This window comes from Orcinus orca, chromosome 6 (genome assembly GCF_937001465.1).
Source record: "Orcinus orca chromosome 6, mOrcOrc1.1, whole genome shotgun sequence".
Lineage (NCBI taxonomy): Eukaryota > Metazoa > Chordata > Mammalia > Artiodactyla > Delphinidae > Orcinus > Orcinus orca.
In genome coordinates, this window is record NC_064564.1 from 52511737 (window position 1) to 52523035 (window position 11299).

Genomic DNA, 11299 nt, shown 5'->3' on the forward strand with positions numbered 1-11299 from the left:
CCATTTCCTCCCTTTCAGCCCATGCTCGCAAACGAATCCACTTACCCACTACAACTAACAGAGTCCATATTAAGTAGATGCCACTGTTGAAGCATGTTGCATATTGACGAAACAAGCACATGCAGATGGGCGGTAAAATGAAAAACAAGACGTTGCTGATCTGGGGGGAGAAAATGTAAAACGAAAAGATGAATATTAAGTAAAAGGGCAAAAAGTAAAGCAGCTTGTTCCTAGTATGTCCTTTGCAAATGGAGATGAATGTGGCCATACATCTTTTTTTAACCAAAAAAAAAAAAGCACAACCAGGAAAACTCACAACTTCTTTAATAACATTTTAGGGGGCTCCTTCCTGCCTTTTTCTTTTTTTTTTTTTTTGGCTGTGTTGGGTCTTCGCTGCTGTGCACGGGCTTTCTCTAGTTGCCGCAAGCGGGGGCTACTCTTCTTTGCGGTGCGCGGGCTTCTCATTGTGGTGGCTTCTCCTGTTGCAGAGCACGGGCTCTAGGCGCCCAGGCTCAGTAGTTCTGGCGCACAGGCTTAGTTGCTCCACGGCATGTGCGATCTTCCCGCACCAGGGCTCGAACCCGTGTCCAGACCAAGGAAATCAAAACTAAACAAAATGCATAGCAAACTGCAGAACTTGAGGTGTAGTACAGGTAGGAACTAGCAACAACAGTAGCTAACGCATGCCTCTGTCACCATCTGGGAACAAGAGGGAATGGGAATGACACAGTCTTTAGAAAGGGGAGAAGGACAGAGTGGGAGAGAAATAAAGAGAGGACAAGACCTTTGGTCAGGGGTGCGATAGGAGCAAGGCTACTGCCTTTGGTTAAAGTTCAAGACTGAAATCCCTCGTGGGGCTGCATCCTTCTGGAGAAGGGGGTACCTTGTTCTAGTTGGCCCATTCTGGTGGGGACCTTTTCCTCTTTCCCCCACTAGGAGCCCTCTGAGCTACTGGTGACCCTGGGCAAGAGTCTGGATAAATGGCCTCAGCTGTCCCAGGTGGTATGCAGTCTCCAGACTTGGAAATATAGCCGACTCTCATTTATTTACTAAGAAGCAGAGAATGAAGAATCAGGACAAGGGTCTACATATTATCACAGGATTTAACTTTCCTTGGAATCATTTAAAGAATCAGAGATCTTTAAAAGAAAAAAAAATCAGAGATCTTTAAGAGTTAAAATGAGAGATCTTAAAGATCATTTGCTTTACAAGGGGATATAATTAAGGGCCCAGAAAGGCTCCCAGGCTGGCCAAAGTCAGAGAGGCAGTCACCCACAGAGCTGGGGCCAGCATCCAGCCACTCCTTCCACTGCCCCAAGCTGATGTTTTTTCGCCTCCAATCCACCCAACCACATTCTGACCTCCTTGGCTTCATGCCTCAATGGGCATCTAAAAATTCTGAATTGCATCACACACTGTGCACCTACGACCTTTATGTGATTTAAACACAGCTCTCCTTTTTGTTAAACACAGAAGTAGGAGGAATAAAAGGAGGTGACAGGGGAGAAGAGGGAGAAAAATGTAATTGTTATACTATAAGTAACTTTCTCCTTTCACGTACATGAATGCGTTCTCCGTGTAAGAAAAAGAACACATTACAAAACTAAAGTCTTCCTTTCTATCCTCCTCCCTGGAGATATCCCCTCTTCTCAGATTCACAATCTTCAATTTCTTTGCATTTATGTAAATACATATATATATCATATATTACAACATTATCATTCTGCAACTTCCTCTCATCATTCGACAACATGCCTTGCAAACTTTTTCATCTTAGCTCACAGAGCTTTATCACACTTGCTGTAAGTGCTGCAGACAGAAGCAGTTTATTGAGCCATTCCCCAGTGGGAGGCGCACTAATTTGCAGCCTCACCTACAATGCCAGGGAATAAATATAACACAGCTTTTTACCCCAGTACAGTCATCCCTCGGTATCTGTGGGGGATCGGCTCCAGGACCCCCTCAGATACCAAACTCACCTGGATGCTCAGGTCTCTTTATATAAAATGGCATAATATTTGCATATAACATACACACATCCTCCTGTATACTTTAAATCATCTCTAGATTATGTATAATACTTAATACAGTGTAAATGCTATGTAAATAGTTGTAAATACAGAGACTTCCCTGGCGGTCCAGTGGTTAAGACTTCGCCCTTCCAGTGCAGGGGGGCGAGTGTGATCCCTGGTCAGGGAACTAAGATCCTGCATGCCGCGTGGTACGGCCAAAATTTTTTTTTTCAATTAAAAAAAAAAAAAAAGACATCAATCTATGAAAAGGAAAAGACCAAATTAGAGGGAGACGCTCCCCTAGACAAAAAGAGGAAGGAACTCCTAAAGAAATACGGAAAAGCAAACAAGTCGTTGGTAAAAGATTCATTTGTTGAAAGACAGATTCAATGGCTCCATGTCTACTGAGAAATGAAACTTCCCCTCAAAGTTGTGTGGCTCACTAAAGTTGAATAGTTCAGCTAGGGGGTATTTTTTAAAGCCTATTGTTGGACTATCCTTTGGAGAATTGGTTTGTTCAATGCCTGCAGAACAGATTTTTTTTTTTTCATTAAAAGGAAACCACAATTTTAAAATTTATTATTTCCTTAGAAAGTTCCTCATTCTATGAATTCCTACCAGCCATTTGTACCAAAATAATCTCAGGAACACACTGCAATCTCATCCTGACGCATGTGATTGTGCACTTTCCCAGACAGAGGGTAAATACTGACAAAGCAACAGGCTGTAAGTTTTTCTCAACAGCAAGTTCGTGAACAGCTAGGGGCATTACCCTGTGAGTAGACTACGTATCTTAATCGTATGCAGATTCCTAACTGTCCATTCCATTGCTCCCTTTCTGCCTCTGGAATGGCCAACTGTCCTGGTATGCCTGGCACTGAGGAGGGTTTCCAGGACACGGGACTTTCAGTTTTAAAACTGGGCAAGTCCCAGACAAACCAGGACAAGTTGGTCACCCGACTCAGAAGCCTTCCTGCAAAATCCCCTACCCCACCTCCACAGCACACCAACCCCCAGCAGAGTACTAATAACACCTCAGGGACTTGTACATACCCCTCCTATGGTCCTCACCATCCAGATGACTGTTTGCAGGTCTGGTCTCTGTGATAGGCACACAGTTGCCCAGCAAATGGGTGGGTGGATGGATGGAGGGAGAGACTGATAGATTGACTGATGGATAACTCTGCCCTACAGATAGTGGGATGTGGGCTTTGGCATATAAAGAGAACTCTACTTATCTTGACGATTGGGGGCAGAGCTGATTAGGAGAGGTGACAGATCATGGACTGATTTTAGGCATATATTTTGCTTCAAGACTTTTTTCCAGCACCAGTTGATTTCCTTCTGTCCCCCTGAGTCCCCAAGAGAATTCCCAAAGGCCAAGCTCGGTGATTAAAAGGCATACCCCCCTTTTCTCCAAAGCTGCTAGGTCTGGAGTCTTTCTCTTTAGTGTGACTGAGCCTTAAAACTTAAAACATAGGCTTCCCTGGTGGCGCAGTGGTTGAGAGTCCGCCTGCCGAAGCAGGGAACACGGGTTCGTGCCCCGGTCCGGGAGGATCCCACATGCCGCGGAGCAGCTAGGCCCGTGAGCCATGGCCGCTGAGCCTGCCCGTCCGGAGCCTGTGCTCCGCAACTGGAGAGGCCCCAACGGTGAGAGGCCCGCGTACCGCTAAAAAAAAAAAAAAAAACAAAACAACAACAAAAGAAACCTTAAAACATAAAAAGGAACTCAATTCAATAAAACTTGTATTTACTTTTTTTTTTGCGGTACGCGGGCCTCTCACCGCTGTGGCCCCTCCCGTTGTGGAGCACAGGCTCCAGACACGCAGGCTCAGCGGCCATGGCTCACGGGCCCAGCCGCTCCGCGGCATGTGGGATCTTCCCGGACCGGGGCACGAACCCGTGTTCCCTGCTTCGGCAGGCGGACTCTCAACCACTGCGCCACCAGGGAAGCCCTAAAACTTGTATTTACAGGAAACAGTACAAAATGTGCAAAAGCAAAAGACTGGGTAAGGGCATGATGTGTTCTTGGAAGAGATATTTGGGCTTGGCTGACGCAAAGGACAATGACAAAATTTGAGGCAATGGAGATTTGCGGGGACCAAAAGCAAACATGTACTCCCAAACATGGCCAGTGGGAACACAGATCAGAGTACTCTCTCTGGTGGACCATTAAGCAACAATTAAAAGCCTTTGAAGTAAATACTCCCCTCCACACAGCCAATTTCCCATCTAGAATTAGTACTTGGAGAAGTACATCCAGATGCCTATTTGAGGATATTCATTGCATCACTGTTCAGAAACCAAAATGAAAACAATAAACAGAAACTTCCTTAAATGTCCACCAATAATGAATTGACTGGTTTAATAAATTATGGTCAATCCATTAAATGAAATACTGTATAGACATTGTGAAGAGGAAGATAATTCTATATGATCCAATATGGGATTATCTCCAAGACAAATTAAGGAAAAAAACCAAGGTGCAGAAGAGTTTCTGTAGCATGATCTCAATTGGGTTGTGGTGTGTATATACACGTTGCACACATATCTTTTATGTCTACACAAATACACGTGTTTTTTGCATGCTTATAAAATGTCTGAAAAGATACGGAAGGGTATTTTTCACTTTATAACTTGCCTACTCTGATTTTTTTTTTTTACCATGATCATGTTGTTACTTTTATAATAAACAACAATTTCAAAAAACTACTTTAAGGGACTTCCCTGGTGGTCCAGTGGTTAAGACTGTACTTCCATTGCAGGGGGCCCAGGTTCAGTCCCTGGTTGGGGAACCAAAATCCCGCATGCCACATGACACGGCCAAAAAAAAAAAAAAACAAACTACTTTAAACAAAACTTTTTTTCCCCATATCAAACACCATGATTAGCCTAGAGATCAAATGGTCCCAATGCAGGAGTTTTAAGTTAAAGAATGACTGAACAAGAAACACCTGTATCATGCTAAATAAATAAATCTAAAGTAGCTACAACGGCATGTGCATCTTCAAGAGCAGTATTTTAGCAGGATCCAAGTTAGAACATCCAAGTTCTGACTCTAGTTCTGCCATGTTCTTGACCTTAGCAAGTTGCAAAATCTATCTAGACCCCAGTTTCCCCCTTTACAAAACGGATGTAATACATAGCACCCACTGCTGAGGGTGACTGTACAGTACCCAGCAGAGCTTCAACACATAGCGAACAACTAGTGGTAGCCAGGAGTAACTAAAGTTGCAGTAGTGATGTGCTACTGCCAAGCTCCATTAAGAAGGTTCTAGATCCCCCTCCCAGTCTTCTCCTGATTTTACATCTTTATTCCTTCAAATTTTTTCTCTAAATGAGTAATGATTATTATTTTCTTGTAAAGTGGATAATTAGGCCTGCTGCCTCGCTATGAGGATTTAATGAGATGTCTGTTACCAAGTAATAGCTCGATGTCTTCCTTAATACAGGCGTAAGATAAGCATGGGTTTGTCCTGTGATGAGGAACAGAAGGTAACTAGGATGTGAAAAGAAGAGGAGGAAGCGTTTTTTTGGTAAACTCTTTGGATCGACACTCTACGAAGTTTGATGGCCAACTACTTCTCTGAGACCCTCAATCTCTCCACTTGGCTAAAGCAAATTCTGCGGTTTACAAGTATTCCAAAGAATTAGGTTTGCCAGGCAGACCAGCAGAGCTAATCAGCCACAGACACTGCAACTGAAGATCAACAGCTCATTTCTAAAAAAGACTTTGGCACTCACTAACAAACAGCTCCAATGGGACTAGATTAAAAGTTAAGACAAAATAAGGTCTTCCCCTCATCCAGCACTCTGGGGCTTTTCAAGGCAGACCCAGAGCAGCTATACACTAACATTTTTGGCCAAATAACCAGGCCTGACTCTGCTGGCCTCAGACTCCACAGATAATTACCTTGCTGGGTGTATGAGAACCTGTCCCCAAGCTGTCATTTCTTCATTTACTCTGGTGAAATCCTTAGTAGTACTCTCCACTTACAAGTGGAGAAACTGAGTCACTGCCGTTGAAAGCACCCAGCCCTGCTCCAGTTCATCCTCTGAAGGCACCTGTCCACACCTGATAGCATGCTCTGAAACAGGTTGTACAATAGGTGAAGGGTGGCCACCTCCACTGACTGCACCTGTCACAGCGTCTAGGGGCAGCAGAGGGCCAGGTTTCCTTGAGGAATTAATCCGGTCATAAAAAAAGGAGGAACGTTTGCTGGGAGGGCAGCAGTGGATTTCAGCAAAGAGGGGAGGGAGAGTGCAGGCTCTGGATTGTGGCCCCAGCCATGCCAGAAATGTACGCAGAGCAGCTCCCCTCTGGAGAGCTCAGTTTTCTCATCAATGAATAAGAGAGGGACTAGCTCATGGGAGATCCTTCCAGGCAAGAAGTATTTGACTCACGCCAAGGACATTCTCTCCAGCAAATCTAAGGGGAAAATCCCAAAGAACAATCTCAAATTCACAGCGACTTTTAAACCGGGAGTTCCTGTCTTCCATGTTAGGGCAGTGAAATGAAAAGCCACAGAAATGACCATGCAAAGTCTCACATTTTGGTACCAGAATCCTGAGGCATGGGCATAGCAAAAAGAAGAGGCATTTCCTTCCCAACTGCAGGCTTTCTCTCCCACAAAGACTAAAAGCACACAGGATTCTGCAGTGGGGAAGTTTCGTCTTGCCCACATCTAGAGACCTAGGCAAGTCCATAAAACACGCACACGATCCCTCCCACATTTCCCTTTCACTTCCCAGGTTTAATAACTGAAGAATGCACAGGCCTGCGGGAGCTGAACTTGGGGCTAGTGTGAAACTCTGTACTAAAGGCAAGGAAATAAGAACTCGAAGCAATTAACTTAATTCTGGCCCAAAGGAACTCGACCTATTATTGGTGTACGCTTGGGGCGGGGCCAACCTTCGGAGTGGGCCCCGCCCCAGAGACCTGCCGGGAGGTCTCCCCGTTTCCCCGGACTCCTAGAGCAGGTGCTCAGGGCAAAAACGCACAATGCGACCCAAGTGCGTCACGCCACAGAGATCCTAAGGGACGAAGGGAGTAGTCCTGGCGGGTTCACCGCCCCCAATGACCCAAACTGGAAGTATGGGCTGACACGGAGCACTGACTCCGGGACAGGTGAGGACCAAACAAGACAATAGAGCCATCAGAAAGAAATGACTTAGAGGAGGATGAGCCCAGATGTCGGCGATAGGGACAGGAGAGGAGGACAGATGGAGAACTGGAAGGCGCGCAGGGGAGGGGGCGTGGGTCGACTCTGGCCCTGGAGCGAAAATGCCCCAGATGCACGCACAGACCCAGGTCCAGGCTCCAGGCGCCGCGGCGCTTGGGGACAGCCCCCTCCCGCGAGCCCGGCTGCCATCCCCACTCCCGCACTCCGCACCGTGTTGTAGAACTCGGCGATGGCAGGCACGATGGTGTAGTTGTCCTCGCACCAGTCCACCTCCGAGCTGCCAGCCCGCAGCTGGTCCCACCAGTGCGGGGAGCTCATGGCCGCTCTGGGGCATTGGAGAAGCTGCTCCCGCAGCCGAGAAGAGGCCAGAGCTGCTGCTGGAAACCAACTGCGGTGGTGGCCCCAGCGGCGTCGGCTTTATGCACCACGGGGCAGCCGCCGGATGTGGCGCCTCCTGGGCCGGCCTCTCGCGGCTCCGCTCTACAGCGTAGGACGTGACTGGCTCGCAAACCCCTCCCTCGGCTCCGCCCCCTGGGGGAGCCTGCGGGACCTTGAGCTCCGGCCTCGCCCACCCCGGAGGCGGGATGCGCGGGGGAGGGGAGAGTGGGGCTGGGGAGGGGACCTGTCTCCTCCTCCCCCACCCCTGGGCGCGTCTGTCGCCAGCAGGTGGCAAAGGCCTCGACGGGCCTGCCCACGCCCACCTTGCGGCTCAGACTTGCAGGCGGCTCAGACTTGCAGGCGCCCCCTACCCCAGTTGCGCAAAGAGCGCCAGAGCCCGCCCTGGCAAAAATGTGAAAACCCAGAAATTAAGAAACCCAGGAGGACCCGGCCCCTACGAAATCGTGGCAGTCTTTGCTCGGACTTGCCTGCATGTCGGCGAATATGTCCGAGTGCACGTGGCACGCCTGCACTCACGGCCGAGAAAAGCCCTCAGTCCCTCCGGCTTGCTTGGTGCGTTGGGCTAAGGCAGGAAGACCTTGGAGTCAGTCTGCAGTGGAGCCGAGGACTCTCCCATACAGCCTCTGCCACCCGCACCTGGGTAGAGCGCTTCTGCAGTTTTGAATAACTTCCTGCCCGCGGTCCCGTGGACTCCAGTGTTAGAAGGTAGTCTTCGTTTACACATAGGGTCAAACTTCAGCTATCCCAGTCCCCAAAAGATGCAGTGTGGCTGGTATGACACCTCCAGAACATCCCAGGTACAAAAGATGATGACAGGTATGTTGCACTTACTATGTGCCAGGCGCTGTTTGAAGAGCTTCCGAGTGTGTCACTCATTTAGTGCTCCCAGAGGGGATCCTGCGAAGTGGGTTCTATCAGCAATGTCATTCCAGCTAGTAAGTGTCAGCGCTAGAAATCAAATTCAGGATGATCTCAGATGTGCTCATCAGTGCTTTGCTTTTGCTGCTGTAACCATTCTGTAGTTTCTAAACCAAAGCTAATCTGGTTCCAGCGATTCCTGAAGAAAGAGAAAACTGTCATTTTGGTTTTGGTCATAGCTCTGGTCCTTCTTCCTTGGGCAGTTCTAGGATTCCAGGTCAAGATGGCAGTGGCAGAATAGGCCCTGGTCAGATGACTGTCAGTAGGATCTCTTTGCTCCAGCCGTCATGGTACCCGGAAGGCCAGAACCTCCTCAGAGGCTGACCTCTCTCTGGCTTGACAGTCCCCTTGGACCCTGGCTGGTGTTCCAATGCCTTATGCCCCCAGTGTCCTTCTTCCACAGGTACCTGCACAGACACTCACTTGTCTTTCCAGCTCTCCATCACTGGCAGAAACTGCAAGGCCCACTCCTCTCCTAGTCTCCAGGAAATCCAGCTTTCTCCACCCAGAGCCAGACCACACTCCTCCTTTGAACTTTGTCCCAACTCCTATCGTGTCCTCTTCCTAAACAGCCAGTTCCACTGTGTCCTGAAATTCAGGACCCAGTCACCTTCTCTTAAGGTGAGAATTACCCAGATCAGCAGGATACCCAGTGTGAGCTGGCCGCTGAAGTGGGAGGAAGAAAACATTTCCCACAGACACAAAAGAAAAGTACATCAGTTAATTTCTCAGTGTCTCACAGTGCTACACCAACTGCCCAACAATAGTTCTCCATGTTAAGGTTTTACTCCTTCTAACATTATAGGTGGAAATGTGTCCATATTCATTAATTCTGATGGTGTAAAACACACCATCATTTCATATGCCAGTGGCTCTCAGAGTGTGAGATCCCTTTCAGGTCAAAGCTCATTTCCTATTAACACTATGACATTATCTACCAGGGAAGCCCCAATGCTGGCACAATCTTGATCTTACCTGAAGGCATCTACAGAAGGTTTTCAGACAACAGGCAGCATGTTTCTTTTCCAGATGGTCTTTATACAACTTGTTGACGGAAACATGGAGATTACAGTTGCCAAGTCTTCCCACCAGGAATAACCACTGAGTTTGTGTGTGTTCAGGCAGTGACAAAACATCTCAGTTGTCACCTGACCAACCATGACTATAAAATGCCATTCATTGTAAGATGAACCTGAAATTCAGAAATGTTACAATGCAGAACAGTGTGAGTTTTAACATCAATGAAATTTGGAATTTGCTGGATATTATTCATTCTTCTCTCCAAGTCCTGCTAAGAGAATGCTAGGGAGTTTTCCTCCTACACGGGAACTCTTATTGTCGGTGACAGTTCTGTTTCAGAATCAAAGCTGACCCCTTGGGTTCTGTCTAATTAAAACTGAACAGAGAGACGGTGCTTAAGCCAAAAGCCATTGGTGAGCAGCATGAAGGATGCAAGTTACATTACTCCAAATATGCCTGTGTTGATTTTCTTGGAAGCGTTTTAACAGTTTTCTGATGTTTTCATCCACTCTCTACATTGCTAACATTTTATCAATGAATATAACCTTAGTCAATTACCTAATGATAGGTCATGATGTTAATTTTTTATATAAATTTATTTATTTAATTTATTTATTTTTGGCTGCGTCGGGTCTTCATTGCTGCGCGTGGGCTTTCTCTAGTTGCAGCAAGCAGGGGCTACTCTTCGTTGTGGTGCGCAGGCTTCTCATTGTGGTGACTTCTTTTGTGGAGCACGGGCTCTAGGCACGCAGGCTTCGGTAGTTGTGGCACACAGGCTCAGTAGTTGTGGCTCGCGGGCTCTAGAGCGCAGGCTCAGTAGTTGTGATGCACGGGCTTAGTTGCTCCGCGGCATGTGGGATCCTCCCAGACCAGGGCTCAAACCCATGTCTCCTACACTGGCAGACGGATTCTTAACCCCTGCGTCACCAGGGGAGCCCCATGATGTTAATTTTGAAATGGACTTATATTAAGAGTATGTTGCCTTAGCAGCTACCATTAATGGTTTAATACAAAATCTGATATCTGGAGTAAAAAGAGCTTGGGGAGAGTTGGGGTAAGGATGGGGGGGGCGTGACAGCAGAGAGCAAGGTGCTGCTGAGTTCTGACGATGACTTTGCTTCTGGTGCTTTTGGTCTAAAGATGAGTCAGTGATAGAGATCTAGGAGAGAGCAGTTTTGGAGAACTGCCCTTGCAGGGAAGTCAGGATGCCAGCATCTCCTATTTTTACAGAAGTTATAACTATTTTTTTTTGGTCTAAGTAAATATCTGATAATAAATATCCAGTTCAACTGGTCCCACAAGTAGAAACCAAAAAAAAAAAAAAAAGAAAAGCAAACACTTGTGTAAATGAAGCAAGAAGTGCATGATCAAAGATGAAATTTTCTGTTTGGCCAGAGTTTTTCATCACTGGTCATGCTTGAGGCTTATTGTTTAGGCCAGTGACTCTCAAGTTATGGTCCCCAGACTGGCAGCATCAACACCACCTAGGAACTTGTTAGAAATGCAAAATTCTAGGTCCATACCCCAGACCGATTGAATCAGAAACTCTGAGGTTGGAATCCAACAAGCTCTGGCTTAACAAGCCCTCCAGGTGATTCTGACCCACTCTCATGTATGAGAATCACCATTTTAGCCAATGTGTGGTGGAGCAAAAATTCACTCTGGGCTATACACTTTGCTTTCCTGGAAACCAAATCCAAGCCAAGACTGCTGCTGCTACCAAGAAAAAGAGGAAGAAAAGAGGAGCCCAATGAAGGAAGTCATCAG

At 47.0% G+C, this 11299-nt stretch overlaps 1 protein-coding gene across 3 annotated transcripts in view; it reads right to left on the reverse strand.

Moving 5' to 3' along the window:
- ACER2 (alkaline ceramidase 2) overlaps positions 1-7652 on the reverse strand; it is a 93367-nt gene extending 85715 nt beyond the window's left edge. For all 3 annotated transcript variants that reach the window (XR_004486658.2, XM_049711075.1, XM_004276098.3), the window contains exons 1-2: positions 7406-7652; positions 46-160 (exon numbers count right to left, since the gene is read on the reverse strand). Coding sequence is in view for 2 of the 3 variants with exons in the window: in XM_049711075.1 (XP_049567032.1) it covers positions 46-160; positions 7406-7513 (223 nt within the window). In the remaining variant the exon portion in view is untranslated. The remainder of the gene's footprint in view (positions 1-45; positions 161-7405) is intronic.
- Between the last annotated feature and the right edge of the window lie 3647 nt (positions 7653-11299).